At 47.0% G+C, this 20,454-nt stretch overlaps 1 protein-coding gene across 2 annotated transcripts in view; it reads left to right on the top strand.

Moving 5' to 3' along the window:
* The window catches only part of JCAD (junctional cadherin 5 associated), a 97,920-nt gene that overhangs the window by 54,652 nt on the left and 22,814 nt on the right, over positions 1–20,454 (top strand). For both annotated transcript variants that reach the window (XM_056131816.1, XM_056131825.1), the window contains exon 2: positions 12,701–13,039. In XM_056131816.1, coding sequence (XP_055987791.1) covers positions 12,759–13,039 — 281 coding nt within the window. In that variant the 5' untranslated portion in view covers positions 12,701–12,758. The remainder of the gene's footprint in view (positions 1–12,700; positions 13,040–20,454) is intronic.

The raw sequence follows: 20,454 nt of genomic DNA, 5'->3' as shown, positions 1-20,454 counted from the left end.
ACAAAAGATTATTTTATGCAAAAACACAGCACAAATTATTTATTTCCTTTGCTTTCTCTTTATCTCCTTTACTCTCTCTTTTTTTAAAAACAGTTGGTACCATGGGTCCCAGAGATAACACAGAGATTTAGATACTTGTCTTAACACACACCTGACTCTAGTTTTATTTTGGGTACCAGATATGGTCCCTGAGCACAAAGCCTGGAGTCAGCTCAGAACATGTGGGGGTGTGGCTCAATTCTCATCCCCTCCCCAACAAACCACTAATTAAGCAAACAAACAAACAAACAAACTGACTGCCACCTAGAGAGTTTGCTATGCCAGGAGCCTTCTGGTTTAGGCTCAAGGTTTACCCTTTTTAACCCTTTTTATAATTTCCATTTCCTTTTCTTCCTCTTTTCTTTCTTTTTTTGGGGGGGAGGGGGGTCACGTTAAGGAAACTCACTGATAATTGCATTTGCTAAAATGACTCCTTCACAGATGACCTCTGCTTTTGTATGTCTCATTTGTGATAGTTTGCAGACTGGGCAGGGCTGTTCAGCACACTTGGGTAGTAGCTGTGAAATTTGGGAGACTCAGTGTGAGGACTTATTGTCCCGGAAGCCAGTGGGAACTGTGGAGCCCTTTTTGAAATGATTAAGACTGCGAAGGGAAATGGCAATCGGGTTGCTCATAATAAAACACATAGTTCTACCGTTAAAAGAAAAAAAGCTGTAGAAAGCATTAAAAATCCATGCATAAGTTAACAACATGCGTCTTTCTGGCTTGTTTTATATCTTGGCTATTTACCTCTTGTTTAAATAAAGTACTTTGTTATATATTAATCATAACATTAGACCAAAAAGTTGTCGGTTAAAGAAATATTTACAAGGAGCTGCCAACAATTTGAGGGACTAATTACATCTTAAGTATGGAATGTCAGGGAATATAGTAGAGTTTTAGGTTTTCTAGAGGAGTAACAGGGCCTTTAGAATGCTATTTGTAATGTTATATTAGATTTTATCAGCCTCGCAGTGCTTTTAGGCTTACTGGAAACACGTTCAGAATCTCCACAGCAAGTTAGACACACACTTATGGAGAATCTTTATGCAGCTTAGTATTCATTTATTCTTTCCTTCAGTGTTTATTCTCAGTGAGTCTTCCAAATACATCAGATATCATCAAAGTAGCGTTTTTCTACTCCTACCTAAGCAGCTCTGTTTATGAAGGGTTTTTTTCCCCTAATGGTGAAATAATATTAAGTACATGAAAGAACTTTTGACCCATAAAATGGCAACTTCATTTCATTCCACCTCTTGTATTTTTGGATAGAACAGAATATAAAATATGGCAAAATATAAGAAAGCATGTAAATAAAATAAAGTATCACTGTTAATATTTTCAGATGTTTCCATTCATTATTTTGCTCCTGCCTGTATCATGCCGAATGTGGGATTTTCTAATCCTATCTTTATTGCTTAACATTGTATCACATCAAGAGCATTTTCCTGTTCTGTAATATCCCTGAAAATATATTTATATATACATATTACAGTGTGTGGATGCACCAGAGCTTTTAAACTACGCATTAAATTGACATGTAGTCTTGATTTTTTTTTTTAATCATTTTACAACTTGGGTAGCACTGTAGTACTATCCTCCTGTTGTTCATCGATTTGCTCGAGTGGGCACCAGTAATATCTCACAACAAATTGTGAGACTTGTTACTGTTTTTGGCATATAGAATACATCATGGATAGCTTGCCAGGCTTGGGTAAGTACCCTTAAAACTGCGTTTTTTCTGATTATTTTGTTTAATGGATCCTGAGAAGTGAGATTATTAGTCTATGGGGTTTCTGATATTTTAAACATTTGTAGTATATTTATCATTTTAAGAAAGGAAATAATATATGTCCCCCCCTACACACACACACACACACATACACACCACACTAATATACTGACAGGAGAATCCTTACAGCATACCACACATGCTCTCCCTTAAAACCAATACTGCATTCTAAAAGCTCCGATAATTTGATAGGTGGATACTGAAGTGTAGGCCTAATTTACATGCTTTGATAACAGGTGAAGCTAACTGTTGTTTCATATTTTTCATTGGAAATTTGTCTCTTTTGCTCTTCATGCATTTTTTTTTCTTTTTTCTTTTTTTCTTTTTCTTTTTTTTTTTTGCTTTTTGGGTTACACCCGGCATTGCACAGGAGTTACTCCTGGCTCATGCACTCAGGAATTACTCCTGGTGGTGCTCGGGGGACCATATAGGATGCTGGGAATCTCGAACCCAGGTTGGCCACATGTGAGGCAAATGCCCTACCCCGTTGTACTATCACTCCAGCCCCTTCACGCATCTTTTAAAAGGAAAGAAAAGTTCTGGTTGATTTAATAAACATATTATATCTAGTTTTTTTGTTCTGGGGACCTTAATACTATAAATAAGCTAATAAAAAAAATGAATGGAATGGAAAGGGAGGAGGAAGTGGTGCCTAAGAAGGCCAGCTATTGAAATACCCCCCACAACCCCTCCCTCGCTGAGCGTAACATCCCATGGAGGAGGTGGCCAGGTTTTATGTGACCTTAGTTCTCAGGCACACACCCTTGTGCCTAGCACATCCTGTGCAAAACAAGTATCTTGATGAGTAAGTTGGAGTAAGTGTGCAATCCCCACCCACACATTAGGACTTCTGGGATAGGGAAGACCTGTAAGTCTTCTCCCGGCCCTGGCTGCCCCTGCTGGCTCAGTGTGTGGTCACTTATGCTCACTGGTTGGCCACTGATGGGTGCTAATGAGGCCGAGGTCAGAGGCTCTCTCTTCATGTGACCTATTTGACTTTGTTCTGTGTCATGGCCACAAGTTGTGTTCTTTGTGCAGTGGCCAGCTGACTTAGAAATGAATGCTGTTCATCGCATGGGGGAAAGGGCTGGCGGGGGGGCGGGGCCGAGTCAGAGTTAGGAGGTGTATTTTGCTTTTCCAGGAGAAGACTGGGCCTAAAGAGATTCTTCTGGGTAATGTCTTAGCTGTCTTCAAAACAACAGATTACATGTTGTGTGACATGGAGAAATGAAAATGTTATTGGAAGTCGGGGTAGGGGCAGGGACTGGACAACTCCATGCTAATGAATTAACAACGTTCTCCTAAATTCATAGTCTTACATAGAAATGTTAACAATAATGGCTAATGTTGAAAGTATTTAAAAGTGTCATTCCGTTCCTTGAAAGAAATTAAAATAACCACTTGAATATTTTGGGGAGAAGAAATTTTATGGGAATAGGTTTGCTAAATCAAAACTAAATTACCTGCTATCTTCTCCAAACAGTTATTTTCCAGTTATCTGCTTCTCATAATGAGATGAGCATTACCTTAGTCACTATTGTCCTTCTTATTGAAATTTACTTGTATTATTCCCCCCTTCCCCAGCTGCAACCAGCCCTACATGCCGCAATAGAAGAACCTTGTAATTCCCTGTGCCCTTCTTACATACACTCTATTCTTGCTTTTACCACATTCCTACTGGGTTTCCTATACAGCACTATTTCCCTTGCTTACTTTGGTGGCTTCCCATGGTCAACCCAAAAGTCCCAATTAACGCTGCAGAGAAGAGTGGCTATTTCTACATAATATATTTTTTTTTTCAGTTTTTTTTTTTCTCTGAACGTCATGCTGACTTATAGAGATAGTTCATCAGTTTTCCATTTTCACATAGCTGGCTTTAGGATAACTACCTGTTACTGATGAAGAGTCCGAAACCCCAAATGATTTGAGGTCGGCTGAATGAAGCCAAATGAATGAAGAGGTCTTCCGAAAGGCACAAGGCAATTGTATAGTATTTTGGTGTTTGGTGAATGAATCATATAACGGAGTATTTAGAAATTGCCACAAAGACACTGCAGTCAAGTGAGGTCTTTGCCTTTGTGTGTGACTGTTGTGAGTCTGATGTGTGTGCATCCTCTGTCTGTGAGCACATTGTGTGTATGTGTGAGTATGGTGTGTTAATGATCATGGTGTATATGTGTGAGCATGGCATGTGTATGTATGAGCATTGTGTGAATGTGTGTGAGCACGGTATGTATGTGAGTATAATGTATGTGTGTGAGCATGGTATGTATGTGAGTATAATGAATGTGTGTGAACATGGTTTGTATGTATGGGCATGGTTATATGAGTGTGGTGCATGTTAGCATGGTGTGCGCATGAGTATGATGTGTATGTGAGCGCAGTGTGGGTTTGCTTCATGTTTATGTGAGATCCTTGTGTATGTATGAGTATAGTATGTATGTGAGTGCAGTATGTGTTTGTGAGAACAAGGTGTGTCTGTGAGAATTGTGTACATGTGAGAGTAATGTGTGTATGAACATGGTGTAGGATGAGATGTGTGAGATTGTGTATTGTGTGTGTGAGATTGGTATGTGTAAGGAAGGAATCATCTAGAAGAAATGACCCAGTTCCCAACGGGGGGTGGAGGGGTGGGAGACTTTTCCCTTTGAAATGTACAGTTTTCCATTTTAATGTCATCATCCCTTCTGTCTTTTCTTGTTTACATTTCTGCATTATTTGGTAAGTTAGGAAAGTTCTGTTGCTATTAAGGAAGGAAATGCAGATGGGTGGGCCTAAAATAGCAGCACAGGCTTTGAAGCTAGCAGACATGGGTCTGAACCTTGGATCAGCACCGCAAGCCTTATAACTTCAGACTCCTGGCTTTGCTTTTCTTGTCTGTCAGAGACATTCCTTTTTACATCAGGAAGTCTGCTGGGACTTGATAGTAAAATAAAGGGTGCCAAGGGTCTAGCAGAGTATCAGGCCCCTTGCAGGTGCTCACTCAGTGGATGGTTGGTTTTTCTGTCGCATATGTACTGATATTCTGAGCTCACAGAGCAAACTCTTCTTTGTGGTTTGAGAGCTTATTTGGGGGAGGAAAGAACAAATTCATCACAAATTATAAGATATTTTTGGTGAACTTGTTCAAGTCATCTAGAAAGTATTATAAGCTTTTTACCACCTATTGCAAGCATCCTGAGGGCGGGGGGGGGGGGGGGGAAGTAATAGGATATAAACGTAGTGATATTATGAATCACAAAAAAGAACCTAGTCCAGGAAAACTTGACTGTGTTATTATTCCTCAGCTTGCCTGCTGTAAAGGACCTAAATTAGAGACTAGAAATGCAGTCAGCATTCCTTCATAGATGTCAGTTCAGCATTTGATTTACCCGAGTTGATTGAACCCTGTCTTCGCACCCAGCTGAGTATTACTTGCTGTTTTGTGTCCTTCATCTCTTATTCAATTTTGCCGTGAATTTGAAACCTGTCAGATTGCATTTTAATAACAGAAAACTGGAAAAAATACCTTATCTTAACTTCCCCCCACCCCAGCACTCAGCACAAAAATCTTTCTTCCTTAAAAAGAGAACTGTTATGCACCCAATTTTTCTCTTCCTTCTAGGGATTGTTTTGCTCAACCCCACTTGTGCAAACAGATAAGTTCTTTGCCAGGTGGCTGGATATAGTTCTGATTTCTAATGAATCTGAGCAGTTCAGTAGAAATGACCATTAGAATATCCTAATAGCTGCTGAGAGTAATACACTTTATTGGAATGAGAGAAAGATCAAATTTTTCTTTTCTTTTTTTTTTTTTTACAAGTGAAAACACTTGAGGTTTGGAAATTAAGTCACTTGACAAAGGTCACCTACTAAGTAGAAACCAGAATGAGAATACTCCGGGTTTCCGCATTTTCTTGCATGTGCAGAAGAAAGCCACATGGCATCTCCACCTGAGATAGAAAGAAACACCTGAGCTAGAGAAACTGATCCGGTAGGATATGCACCTTTCCTGCCTTTGGTTGTTAAGTTTTATCAGGGTTGAGCTTTTCAACTGTTCTATAAGTTTTGTCTTTGAAGTGATAGCCTTACTCCAGGAATCGGTGGGTCAGAGAGGAATATGAAAATTCCTTTCTGAACTCTAATCCACTGCTGCTGGGCATGTTGTCTGGTTCAACTCCTTTGGAAAACAGTATGAGGCTTCTCAGAGAAGTAAAAATAGATATATCATACCACCTACCAATGCCACTTCTTGGTATCTGTCCCTTGGACACAAAAACATTCATTTGAAAGGACTCATGCACGCCGCTCTCCACTGCAGCACGCAGCACAATAGCTAGGATATGGGCACCGAAACCTTGGTGCCCAACACAGATGGGTGGATAATAAACTCAGGGGAATATTATACACCATGAAATACTATGCAGCTGTAGGGAATGGTGAAAATCATGCATTTTGGTACCACTTGGATGGAACTGGAGATATATTAGTGAGTCAGAAGGACAAATACCAGATGATTTCACTCCTCTGTAGTATGTAGGAGAATAACAGGAAATGGAAATACATGATCTCAAAGGGAGGGTGCTCAGACTACCCTTTGAAAGCAAAGGGACAGGCAAGGAAAGAAACCAAGGTGGGTAGTAAGAGAGAGATGGGAGGTATCAAGGGTAATAGCTCAGGGGCCTCAAGCACATCAGTAGTGTAGAGATGAGGTCTATGTATAACCCACAGAGCCAACAATTCTGTAAGTATGAAATCCAAGCTACAGAAATCAGAAATCAAATATAAAAATGTGCCTAGCAACGAGGCAGACTGGGGGGTGGGAGGGAACCTGGGGACATTGGTAGAGGGATTTTGACCCTGGTGATAGGATACCATGGTGTTGGAACATCATAGACCTGAAACCCAGCTAAAAATAACTTTGTAAGCCATGGTGCCCTAATACCTTATTAAAAAATAAATAAAAGTTTTTAAAACAAATTCCTTATTTTTAATAAAAAAAAAATCTAATCATTGGGCCGAAGTGATAGTGCAGCGGGTAGGACATTTGCCTTGCACCGACCTGGGTTTAATCCCCAGCATCCCATATGGTCCCCCAAGCACCACCAGGAGTAATTCCTGAGTACAGAGCCAGGAGTAACCCCTGAGCATTGCTGGGAGTGACCTAAAAAGCAAAAAATAAATAAATAAAATTTAAAAAATAAATAAAAATCAAATCACTGTGAATTACAAAGTTACAAAGATGTTTGCGATTGAGTTTTAGACATACAGTGCTCCAACACCAGCCTTTCCACCAGTGCACGCTACCCATCATCAGTTTCCCTCCTGACCCCCAGTGTGCCTCTGGCAGGCACATTTCCCCTCCCCCATGGTCCTCCCTTTCCCTTATTTATCACCTCAACCCCATCCTAGCCCTAGTACCAAGCTTTCTACCCAAACACAGTTCTCCTGCTCTTTGTTCCTGTTGCCTTTGAACATTTGATATTCCCTTAGGAAGTTTGAAAAGACCTTTATTGCTCCAAGAAAAGTAGGAAAAGAAATAGGGAGATCAAAAGAAAGAAAATAAGAGCCACTCCTTGACTTCCTCAAAACAAAGGCAGGGAGAAATTGGTCTTCTCTGGGACCTTGGCATCCTTCGCCCCTCTGCATAGCGTATGGTTCAACTCCAAGCAGAAACTCACTGTTCCCAGGTAGACTGAGGAAGGAAGTCGGCGACAGCCCTTTCCCTCATGAGATTTATTTCTTTTTCATTTGATGCTCTGAAGAAGAGGGATGTAGGAACAATCTCACATTAAATTCACTTACTAGTTGAGACTTTTCTTAGAAGGAAAATTGTCGGTAGCATAGAGCAGTTGTCTGTGCTCTTGGGAGCAGAGCAATGAACTTGATAGACAACAAAGTTTCTCAGAGAGGGTTGGGCATTTTTTTTTTTTCCGAAAATAGTTCAGAGGTCATCCAGCCCAGCGACCTCACTGGACCCGGACTGATTTCTACATGAGCACTTTTTTTATCTGAAGGTCATCAAATTAAATGGACCTGCATTTTGAAAAGTGAAATAGAATATTATAGTCCAGGAAAGATGTGAGTGTTCATGCTTCTCCTTTGATGTTTTAATTTGTTACAGCAGAGACCAATCTGCTGTAGGTCCTTGTGGATGACATATAAAAGGAACACACTGATGTGTCTTCTGTTTTATGATTTTTTTAATAGTGTCTTCTGTTTTATAATTTTTAACAGTTCAAGTTGGTATATCACTACAGGCTGGCAGGCAGGCATAGCACAGCACAGAGGCCCCTCCTATATCGAGACCTAGGCTTATCTACTACGTATACCCACCCCTTAGATGTTTGTCCCATGGCAGTTCTCAGGGACTGCTCCTCACTCTATACTTGGTGGTCATTCTTAAATAAAGGTATCCAGGGGACCTTGTGTTGAGGATCAAACCTGAGCATATAGCACACAAAATACAAAGCATGTGCTCCCCTTGAGCCACTCCTGAAATACACAGACTTTTGGGCCACACCCGACTGTGCTCAGAGTTTACTCCTGACTCTGTATTCAGGGCTTACTCCTAGCAGAGCTTCAGAGACCACTAGGGATGCTGGAGATTGAACCTGGGTCTTCTGGGTGCAAAGCAAGTGCTCTAGATTATGTGCTGTCTGTCTAGCCCTTAAAGGGTAATTGTATAGGGAAGCTGAATCTTCCTGAAGCCTTCCTAATTGGTGAGAGTCTGACTGGGTTCCTATCCCTTCCCAGTCCTCAGCCCTGTCAACATGCCATGACTTTATTGGGACATGGTAGGCTCTCACCTCTAACAGATGCCTGTTTCCCAGATACCTGCACACCTTTTGGTTACTGGTCATCTAACTGTCTCTACCGGAAGTCAGCAGGAAACTCAGGGACCAGCACGCCACACCGAGTTTCAGTGACTGGGCTGTCATAGGCACTCACCCACTGTGTTTTAATGTTTGGGCCCATTTTAAACATTTGCTGTTTGAAGTGACTTCCACGGAGGTGAGAGTAATCATTCTCAGATTACAGGGTAAATGGGTGATTTTTTTTTTTAAATGTATGACTTTGGAAATCACCACCTGCAAATGATGTGAAAAGAGTTGAGGAGAGCAGTCTAAATGACTGAGTGAAAATGAGTAACTAGTCTGAACTCTTTCCACGAGGTAAGTAATCCTTCAGAGACAAACTAGAGTCTGGAGCCCGAGAAACCCATAATTGCATATTGGCACAGCTATCACTGTTCGTGTTGGGCTCTCATTACAGCCTGAAAGATAGGGGTGTTGCCATCTTCAGATTAGAAGACAGATGGGGTGTGGGGGTTGATGTGTTTGAGAGGTGGGGGGTCTTATCAAGGGCTGGTGCCAGCAGAATACTGGATACCCCTGTGCCGTGCTACTTCAACTATAGATAGATCAGTGTAGGCTGTGAGAGTTAATGCTGTCGTAGCTCACCTGGGGGCAAATCTGGAGGTCTGGGGGGGTCTTAAGCAACTCTTTGGGTGGCGGTGGCGCCGGATAGAATTAAATGCTGTTGTGTTAAATGCTGGTATTTCAGTTTGGAAGGAGCTCCAAAGGGCAGCTTTCTAGTCCAGCCTCTCTCTGGATGCCAAATGTCCCCTGTAGCACCGCAGTGACCAGTCCTGGTGGCCACTGTTCTTGACTTGTTCGTGCAGGGGCTCTCACTGGCCGTCCCGGAAGGCAGCATCTGCTCTTGATGTGAGCAAGAGGGGATGCTAAAGAAGCAAGCTGAGTGTGAAGGGGATTAGAAACCACCCACAGCCTTTCCCATCTGGACAGCATGTGTGTGAAAATGAGTGGAAGGCCAGACTCTAGGCATAGAGTACTATAAGTCAGACAGAGGAGTCCTTCCTGGATCATGGGTGGGGTGGTATAGGAATGCTTATTTACTGCAGTACCTGTGGCCCTTCTTGGGGCCTGTAATCTCCACATTCTGCAGTGTTGAAGTTAGTGTACGTAGTACTTCGTCCTCCCTTCACTCCTCCCAATCTCCCCATCTCTACAAGACCAAATGACTGAGGAGTTTCCAAACATTCATATAATTTGGTTTCCAAACCTATGAGGTCCCGTAATGTCTCTCACTAGTGTGAATCTTTTTGGAAAGCTGGCCTGACCCAATGGATGTGCCACAAAATGACCATGACCATCTTAGCGTGGCCTTGAGGGGTCAACTTCCCTCACCCCAGTGTGAAAATGACACATGCACGTGGTTTGTGAGGGCCAGTTTCTTCCCACCACCCTTGGCACATGGGTGGCTGCATAGCCTGCTTCTTGGTGGGCATGAGCTGAACTTTGGAGTGCTGGGGGACCATTTGGTCATTTGGAGTGCAGAACTCTCAGCTTTGTGCTAGCAGAACATGGCGAAGGAAGAGGAAGGGAAACTAAAGTTTGTAAGATCTGCACGAATCCTGACTTAAACTGCCTGCCTATATACCATGGGGCTTATGGTTCTGGGGACCGTGGTATACACTATCAGGATTCTGTTGCTAAGCTGCTCCTATTTGGGGTTAGAGGTTTGGATCACATCTGGAGATGCTTAGGGATTATTTCTGGTTCTACACTCAGGAATTACTCCTGGCATTGCTCAGGGGACCATATAGGATGCTGGTGATTGAACCCGGGTTGGCCATGTGTAAGGCACTATACTATCACTGGTCCTTAAGCTTTTCTTTTCTCTTGGAATAATTATACCTTAAGTCTATTTCAGCAGGGAGCAGGGCACACCGGGTGGTATTTGGAAGACCTTGAAGCACTGGGGATTGAACTTGGGGCTTCCACATCCAATGCCTGTGCCTAGCCAGCCTTTTCCTGCCTCCCCCACCAAAGTCTCTTTTAAATCACAGTCATCCCTCAGATACAAGCACATGGAGTTTATCTAATGAACTCTTAATTATTTAAAACCAAGAGCAAATGTGCCTTTTTCTTCTGTGCATTCCAGCAGCCATGGTTTATTGAGCACATGGTTTATTCAGCACATATGCTGAGCTAGAAGACCCTGCCCTTTATTTACATAGGCCCTGTTTGTTTGTTTGGGGTGGAGGGCTCTGGCACCACACCCAACTCTATTATGCTGTGGTGGGTGGGGAGGGAGAGTTCCTCCTGGAAGTGCTCAGGGAGGGCACCATGCTGGGGATCAAATCTGGGCTGTTTACATGCAAAGCAAGTGCTCAAACCTAGTGAGCTGTCTCTCCTGCTCCTTAGTCCATTCACAATGGAATCTCCTTCCCTTCCCGGTAGCCCTCAGCCCTTGTGGGATCAAAGATTGCAGGGCCTGCTGGTCTGACCCATTTCTGAATGAGTGTCTGAGTTGTACAACTCCCTAGAAAAAAAAGCTAGAGCCATTTTTTCAGGCCTGGTTCAGTGCTTGTGAGCATTCCATAAAACGTAGACACCTGAGGGAAAATGATAGACTTCCCAAGTTAGATACCGCCCCTCCCCCGCGCCCCATGATGCAGAGACTTTGCAGAGACTTGGGGGGCTGGTGATGAAGAGTGAGGACATGTGCACTCAGCAGAAAGGGGTGAGGGAGCTGGCTTAGAACCCCCCACCCTGACAGGAAGCACATGTCACTGCCTTTCACCTGCACAGGGGCTGACAGGCATTTCCTGGCCATTGTTCAGTGGGGCTGCCACAGTGCTATTTCCGTCCCCCAGTGAAGTGGGCTGGAGCGGGCTGAGCTCTTCCAGGCCTGACTTTTGTGTGCCAATGGCCCCGGGAAGTGTCAGCCTCTGGCCCCAAGGGCACTGACTTAACTGTCTTGAGGAAAAAGGAGATCCTCAAGTATAAAAACAAACATGGCAGCCCCCACCCCACCTGTGTGCTCCAGGTCACTTCCTGTCCCCACATAAACTTTTTTTTTTCTTTTTGGGTCACACCCAGCGATGCTCAGGGGTTACTCCTGGCTCATGCACTCAGAAATTACTCCTGGTGGTGCTCGGGGGACCATATGGGATGCTGGGAATCGAACCCAGGTCAGCTATGTGCAAGGCAAACACCCTACCCACTTTGCTATGACTCCAGCCCCCACATAAACCTTCTTGCTTGTTTTTTTGCCTCCTGGTTCTTTACCTGGGGGAGCTGCTGCTGTTAAATGCGCCCACCTTGGCGGATGACTCAAGTCTCAGAGATGCAAAACCTTTCCCCTCAAAAGATTCACTGGGGAAAGCATTTGGTTCTTGGGGTTTTGTGTGCAAAGGAGAGATTTGGGGTTGGATGTGTGTGCAAGATCAGGTTCCTCTCATTATGAGCCCGAAGCTTAAAGGTCTATTTTCAGCCACTAGGCATCCCCCCACCCCCCCACCCCCAGTCTAGTTGCCCGTGCTGCTGCTGCAGTCTGCTATGGCCGCGTGGATGAAAGGTCTCACTCTGCCCGCACTGTATTGTGGGCAAGATGAAAGCAGGAAAGTGGAGTAAGAGGAAACTGGTCGCTGGTGATTTCTCTTTTTAGAAGCATGAAGTAGTAATTGCCATCTCTCAGTCTGTATTTACTTCATCCTCACTTCTTATGCCTGTTGTTTTCAGAAGTTGGGGGTGTGGGAGGTGGGGTGGGGGACATTGTTCATCTTTTCATAACTTGAATGCTGTTCGGGACTTTCTCATCCTAGAGGTGGCCACAGAGGGTGGAGCCCTCATAATTACTGCTGCATCCTCCAGAGTTGACCCCTGTGCCCACCCTCCCTATTTGGGTGAGGATACTTTGAGGGGGAAGCAGTCCCCACTTCTGCACTTTTTTTTAACACATGCACAGAACTGTGTTCCTAACCGGGGTCTGGCTGGGTAAGAAAGAAGGGAGGAGGATGTGTCAGACAGTTTGTGGGGAGAGCCCGGGCCCTATCACAAACATGCTCTGTTGTCCCCTCAGCGTGGAGCCTGCCACCCCGACGGTCCTGGCAGCCGCGCCCGGATGAGGCCTGTGCAGTATGTACAGTGTCCAAGACCTCCTGGTCTCTCATGGATACAAGCTGTCGAAGAACACCGCGGCCCCCCGCGAAGAGAGCCCCGAGGGGCGACAGCGCTCGCGGGCCAGAGGGAGGACTGGCCAAGGCCTGCTGAATGGCTGCGAGGATGGCCGCGCTGCACCCGCACAGAGCAAGGCCACCGGGGGCAGAGGACGCCCAAGTGATGCTGAAAGCAGCCGCCGCCTCCAGAGAGCCCGCGGGGAGCCGCAGAGTGGTTCGGCGTCCAGATCCTCGGATGTGGGGTGAGTGTCCATGGGTGAGAACCCACCCATTTCTATGGGCTTGGAGGGGGGCCGGGCAGTGGCAGGCCTGGAAGCGAAATCCTTTCCCACTTGTCATGGGGAGGAGGGAAGAGAAGAACCCAGAACGCTCTCGTCTGTCTCGGGTCTGGAATGTTCCAGCAGCATGGCTAGACTACGCCTTCTGTCAGGAGGGATGTGTGGACTAATTCATGCACTGCAGAGTGTTCCTTGCCCAGTGGGCACTAGAGCACATCAACATGGTATCTATCGGGAAGCTGCAATGTAAGGTGTCAGGTGTTCTTTGGCATACGTTTCAAGGGATTTGGGGGTGGGGAGCGGGGATGAGGGAGAACGTGGCAGCTCCCCGCTACCCTCTGTTTTGAGGAAGCAAACCTTTCTCCTCGTCATAATGGAGTTCGCCAGCTGCCACCCCTCCCTGGGGGCGCACGCACTGGCCCTCAGTTGGACATTGAAGCTGGGCCTCCCCTTTCCCTATCATGGGAAAGAGGACAGTTGGGCCAGAGGCCCGCGGTTGGCGGGGGGGTGAAGGAAGAGGGAACTGTGACTGCTTGCCCCACGGCCCCCATCTGGGCAGCTCCGACCCAGAGGCAACCTAGGGTGTCCCTTCATCAAACCATTTTTGGGGACTCGGCTCTTCTGTTTGCGCCAGGCACGCAGAGTAACCAGCAAGACGGGGAGGATGACGGTGCAGGTGACGCTGAGGGGAAACACCTGGCGCGGGCAGACACTTAAGGGTCTGGGATTCAGGGCTGAGGGGAGTGGACGAGCATTCCCTGGTTGGAAACCCAGAATGGACCCCTGGGGTGGTCGAGAGCTTCCGGGCAGCAGCGGGAGGGCCTTTTGGATCACCGTTCAGGATGGTTAGCGTCCTGGGTGTTAAGCAAAAAACCAAGACGGAGGCCTCTCCTTAGGCCCTGGGGAGTCAGAGCTGCTTCCCAGCTGAGCCCCACCTCTCTGGGGAGGCCAGCAGGGCCAGGGCCAGGTTCAGGAGCACAACTGGAAGCCCATCTCTGTGGCCTCCTTCTTCAGACTCCCACTGTCTTGATGCTTAACTCTCTTTTCTGCATGTTCTCACTGTGGATTGGAGGAGATGGTGCTCCCGGCCTTGCCGGCACCCCCTGAACCGTCTTCCTCCCCCCACCTTCCCTTTCCTTCTCCCTTTGCCCTGAGTTGTGTTGCGACCTTCTGTTCTGGCTTTTGGGGCACCGAGGTGGGATTTGGACTCCCCCTTTTCTGTTTTCTAATGAGCTTAATACTGGGCATACTGGGCACACTGGGTTTGCGATGGACTTGGTCCCCACTTCCCCCCACCGCCCACTGCGGCGGGAAAGCAGAGGGCTGGGGGAGTCCTGTTGGGGGTGGGGGGGATGTGGGGTTTCCCTGGCAGTCTTGAAGGGCTGGGTCAGAAATCAGAATTGGGTTTCGAGTGGGAGGTAATGGAGTAGAACTCGCTGTAGACAACGTGGCACTGGGCATGCATGTCTGTTCCCTCTCCGGACCCTGGGTGATGAGCAGCTTCCGGAGACCCCTGAGGGCCCAGCAGCCCTGGTTCTGGAGGAATGGATCTGCAATGACCTTCCAGGCCTGAAGGAACTTCGCAAGCGAGTGGGGTGGCCCAGAGCCGTCCTGGACCCCTGCTGCTGAGGCTAAAGCTGGCTGGCTCACCGGGCAGAGGACTAGGAACTCTTGGACTTAAACTTCTTTGCGAAGTCAAAGAGAGTGCCCCTATGTGTGTATTTGTGAAAACCCCTGTTGCTCTTCCAAACTTCAGAGACCAGCCATTGGGCTATTTTGGGTTGAAATGAAAAGGTTTTTTTTTTTTCTTAATTTTTTCCCTTATTTTAGTAGCCAACCCAGAGCTGCCCACAATATGAAAGTCAGACCAAGTTTTTCTTTTCCCCCCATCAGGAATCAAAGATTTTTGAGAGGAAATAGGTGCTAAGTGCTAAAGCTTAAATATTGAAGTTCAGAAGCAAAACACAAACAATATTCCGGCTCTCTGGACTCTGAATTTTCAGTCTGGATGAGCAGATGGTTCTGGGTGAGGTACCAGTATCCCCTGCGGTTCTGCTGCCTGGCCCACCCCTCACAGGGATCCTGTCTGACTGGGCTGGGGTCTGAGGTGGGCCTAGGGGTCCCTCACCAGTGTCCAAGCACCAGTGTGATCTGGAACAGGTCCCAAGGACTCTCCCCTCCTGTGGGTGCCAGGAGGTGTTTGAGACCTTCCTGCACCTGCTCCCTACACACAGACCTTGGGCCAGTCCTTAGTACTCCCGTGACAGCTAGTTTGGAAGCCACTGAGACGGGAAGAAGGGTTGGTATGAAACGTTTGCCCGTGGTGGCAGAGAGACAGGCCTGTTGGCAATTTTACAGCCAAAGACTATGATGCCCGGAGAATGTCGGGGGACCTATGGCAGCAATGGAGGAACTCTGGCTGGCGTCCCGTGCCCTGGGTGGTCACACAGGTTGGAGGTGGCCACTTCCGGGCTATGCGGGGCTAGCCGAGCCTCACTGAAAGGACCTCTGGGTTCTCAGGGGCTCCTTTTGTGAGGGTGCCATGCCAGACCCTCCTTTCTCTCACTTCCTCCACCTCCCTCGGGTCCCTTGGGCATGGCTGCACACACAACAGCTTGAGTACGTCTGTGCCCCCTTGCCTGTGCGGGGTGGGGGTGGGGGTGGGGGCTTCAGAGGGCACACCTGTCCTATCTAAATCAGAGACAGTGCCCGTAATGCCACCTCCCTGCACCCCGCCAACTGTGCTGGGACTGCAGGAGCTCAGGGTTCTACCCCAGCATCATTGGCCTCAGCTTAGAAGGTGTTTCTTTGAGTTTTGTTTGTTTGGTTTTGTGTTGGGGCCACACCCCGTCCTGCTCAGTGCTTACTCTTGGCTCTGTGCTCCAGGATCACTCCTGGCAGGTATGACCCAGTTACGTGGTGCCGGAGAGAGAACCCAGGTCCGGCCACGTGCAAGACAAGTATCCTACCTGCTGTACGACCACTCTGGCCCTAGATCTGAGTCTTTTCAGTGAGGGCAGGTGGGATCCAAGAGAACTTCAGAAAACCATAAAAACAGGACTCTGCCAATATGGAGCCTTGGGCAGATATAGAGTGCTCACTGCTGTCAGATCCCGTAAGGTGGAGCCCCAGGATGGGGAGAGACGGGTACAGAGGGTCCCAGGGCCCAGTAGACAGGCAGAAGAGCAATAGGGCAGGGGGGAGGCGTGTTGATCTGGTTTATGGAGATTCCTGATGAGAGTCGCTGTTTGCCAAAGGTTCTGCTGTATCCATGCATCAAGCTGCCCTGTGCTCCGCACACATGAAGCCCAGGCCCCAAACACCAAGCCCTATTTCCCTATCCATTCATTGCTGGAACCTCACCGTAAGGGCTCAGCTTCTCCAGTTGAATCACCTCTTCCCCATATGTTCTTCCAGCACTGTCCCCTAGTCCCCAAGACTGTCAGCTTCCCAAGGGCCAACACAATTTCTCACTCATCTCTTGATGCCGCTACTTCCTACTGCTGAAGAATTTGTATGTTGTGGGGGCTCCCAGGCAGTGGTTAAAGGGAGATCAATCTTGGGGTGTTATCGGCCAGCTGGGGTTGTTGCTTCATCAAAAGGGCTGGAGAATTGCACAAGCCCTGCAGCATTGCAGATACCTGAGCTTCAGGCAGTGCTAAGCCCTGGGAACCACACCCCTCACCATGTTGGGGCAGCATTGTTCCTGAGAATCAGACCTGCCTGGGTCAGACCTGGGTCAGGAGCGTGCCAGGCCTGCGCTCGAAACACAGGCCTATCTCCCACCCTCTCGAGAATTTTGAATTAGCATTCTTTTTTCAAAAATAGGTTAGATTAAGCTCACACTTAGGTGCCGAGTGCCAAATATTTTGAATCTCTGGGCTCAAATGAGGCCTGGGGCGGGGCCATTGGCCAGTGGAAAGACCTCTGGGCGGTAGTTTCAGAGGGTACTTAAGGAAGGGGGTGCTGGGCTTCTCAGTCTGAGCTGGGGGGTGGGGGTCAGGGGACTGGAGAGGTGGGGAAGCATGGTGTAGACCAGCCTTGCTAAGTCCTGGAGGAGGAAAGAAAGGTCAGAAGCCCAGCCAGACTCCTGGGGGTGGTACAGTGTGTGGGAGAGGTACCCTCCTTTGTCGGTTCTGTGGGTGCAGAGATGGGCAGCTCTGGCATGAAGGAGTGGGGGGTACCTGCGAGGATGGAGTCTGGCACCTCAAGGACTCTGACGGTGGCAAATGAGACTGACTGCCCTGGTGCTCATTCGGTGGTGGGTGGAGAAAGCTGGGGACAAAGACCGACCCCTCCCAGGATGTCTCTCTCGGGGTGGGGAATCTTGAGAGGCCCTTCTTGATCTCTACGCTTCTTTCCTGCCCTGCACTGCGTCCTCACACTCCCCCACCCACTGTCCACACTCCTTCATGTCCCCATGGCTACAACCTCTTCCTATGGCCGCCATTTTCTTGGGATTCTGGTAACTTTTTCTGGTCTTGCGTCTCCTCATTCTCCTCTACCTCCATGTCTACCTCCTCCTTCTCTTCTCTTCTTTCCTGTTCTCTTCCTTCTTTTCCTCCGTTGCCTCTTCTTCTGTTATCTTGGGCTATACCTGTTGATGCTCAGGGATAACTCCTGGCTCTCTGCTTAGGAATAATTAGGGACCACATGGGGTGCCGGGAAATGAACCAAGGTCGGCTGTGTGCAAGACAAGAGCTCTCCCCACTGCTGCACTACCTCTTTGATGCTTGCATGCTCTTCCATTGCGTGGATTTGCTCCAGAGCACCCTCACTGACACTCTGCATCACTTAATTTGATAGTTTGAAAGAATGGTGAGTTTGAGGCAGCTTGTAGAAGCTTTGACAGTGCCGAGTGTGTTTCCAAAATGTGGGGACAGGCAGAGGGGCTGGCTGTGGGGAAGAGGGCTGGGCAGTGAGTAGGGAGTGACCAGGCTGGGCTTTGGGCTGTGGCTAAAGCAGTGTTCAGGTTCTGGCAGGCAGCAGGCATAGATTGACTAGGAACCCGCAAACATAGTTTCTTTTCTCATTACTTCCTTTGATTATCTCTGAAGACTTGTCATCCTCCCACCCCCCCTAGAAGTTATTGACTCCACAGTGAGCTCAGTTAGATGTTAAACCACGCCTAAAGGGTCTTAGTTAATAAAGAAATGGTTGGGCGTGAATCAGGCTTCACAAGAAAGTGACTCAAACTTCAGACTTCAACCCTGTGGCCTTGTTGCGGTCTCTGCAGCCTTCAGGGTCTTTTGGTAAGTTAGTGTGTCTGTGAGTCGCACACAGGCTGTTGCCTGTATCTCAAAAACTGTAATCCTGAACTGTTAGAGCCTCACCTTGGCCATGTCCAAAGCAACAGGTACTAAGTTCATCTTCTATGTGGCCTCATTGTCCCCACGCTGACAGTATAAAAAGAATCTTTCTGAAAATGTAGGTTTACATCTGAGAAGTGTTCTTGTAGTCCATCAGTTTGCACTGTTTAGCTATTAAAGCATAGGCTGTTTTGTCCCAAGACCTACTTGTCAACGTGTGTGTGCGCGCGTGCGCGCGCGCACACACACACACACACACACACACACTATACACACACTGATATAATGAAGAAAGAGAGGAAACAGGAGAAGGGGAAAGTCAGCAGTTATCTCTAGGTGGACTAAACCATATGTTTAAACTGTGAGTCGCCATTGCTGCATAAATACTTTGCTACTATCGAAAAAAAAAAACGAGGCTGTTATCAGACATTCACGGTTTCCTTAATGTATTTCCCCTGGAATATTATAATCAGAGGAAGCTGTAAAATAATTTAACATAGCAGAGATTTGAATCTGGAAGTCACCCATAATAGGCTCTGTTTCGCCCCAGGAATTCTGGTAAGAACTTTTTTCTTTTTTCGTTAGTTAGCCATGAGAATAACGTGTAATTATCTCTTGTCATCAACGGCAGTTGTATCTAATTAGAGACTTGGAAATCTGGGCAAGCCTCTGATGTGGCAATCTTGGGCCTGCATGTTGGGAGGTTTGTCTTCTATCAGTAAACAGCCATTCCAGATAGCGCTACTGGTTAGGGTAAACAGTCCCATTTCCAGGGCTTTTTTAGCTCCTTTTAAATCATATTCTGCTTATAATGGTTTTCAAAAATAAAAAAAAGTACTACTTCAAGTTTAACATCTGTTTCTCTGCATCTCCTTCTCTTGATAAAATTATACTTGTAGAAACAGTAGAAGCCACTCGCCTTCTTGCCCAGGGGTGAGGTGCTTTTCCTGGGACCTTTTCACAGAGGAGAGCGTGAATCTTTTGGGCTGGTGAGCTCATGGACACATGCGGAGATTCAGACCTTCTGTCTGTTTTCCATTGCATTCCAGTCAACCTGCCTGGGTGGCTGTGTTCTTGCTTATCAGCAGTGCCAGCTGTTGGTCCTGTCTTTTGCAAATGCTCTCCTGCAGCTTTGCCATCTCCCCTTTTCCCAGTAAGAAGCAGACCGGGACTCTTCCATTGACTTCTGGGAGAGCAGTGATGAGAAGCACTTCTCAAAAGAAGGGGAAGATTTCCCCAAACTTCACTTGTCTTTGTGACCGTGTCATTGCCAGGAGAGGTGCTTGTGTTGAAATTCTTTAGCTGAGGAGTAGGCGAGTTAACCAGCTAGGACGGAAATAATGTCTCTCAGCCGAGGGAGAGGCATTAGGTGGTAAGAACGTGCAGCCCAGGTCCAGAAAGACTGGAGTGGATCTCATGTTTTAGTTCATCCTCCTGTATCCCAGATGATAGCATCTCCTCATTTCCTGATGAGGAGCACAGGGCTTAGACTGGTGCTGAGACGATGTTTTGGCACCTCAGCTGAGGATGCTACTCACCCAGAGGGCCTGCCTCAGTAGCATCCTCAAGGCATGGTGCCCTTGTCATTGGAACTGTGGTTTACTTGGATGTGTTCTGGCTGACTTCACTGTTCCCCATTACTCTCAGTTTCCAAAGATCAAAGTGCTTCCCACGTTGACTGGATGAGTGATTCTGGATGAACCTCAGTGAGGACTGGGGCTCGGAGTCTGAAATTGGGAACACGATAAACACCATGTCTGTGGTCTTTCACATTGGTGTCATATGTGACACTGCATGGACTGCATCATTATCACTATTTTAACTTGGTAACATTCTAACATGTTTTTGTTCCAGAGAAAATATAAAAATGCTAAAATAATCTATTCTATGAGACAAAATGAATCAGAACTGACTCTTCCTGCTTTGTTTTAATAAACCAAATATTGGTTTACTCTTTGTCATCATTATGGAAACGGGTGTACCTTCTTCCTTAGTGACCAGCTCTCAGTGGTGGGACCCAGCCTTTCAGGACAGTCAGCTCTGTCTGTCACTGTTTCCTGTTATTGTGAA

The sequence above is a fragment of the Sorex fumeus genome, unplaced genomic scaffold, assembly GCF_029834395.1.
Source record: "Sorex fumeus unplaced genomic scaffold, SorFum_2.1 ptg000007l, whole genome shotgun sequence".
Lineage (NCBI taxonomy): Eukaryota > Metazoa > Chordata > Mammalia > Eulipotyphla > Soricidae > Sorex > Sorex fumeus.
The sequence above is the reverse complement of the archived record's forward strand: the minus strand, read 5'-3'. Positions and strand labels throughout refer to the sequence as shown.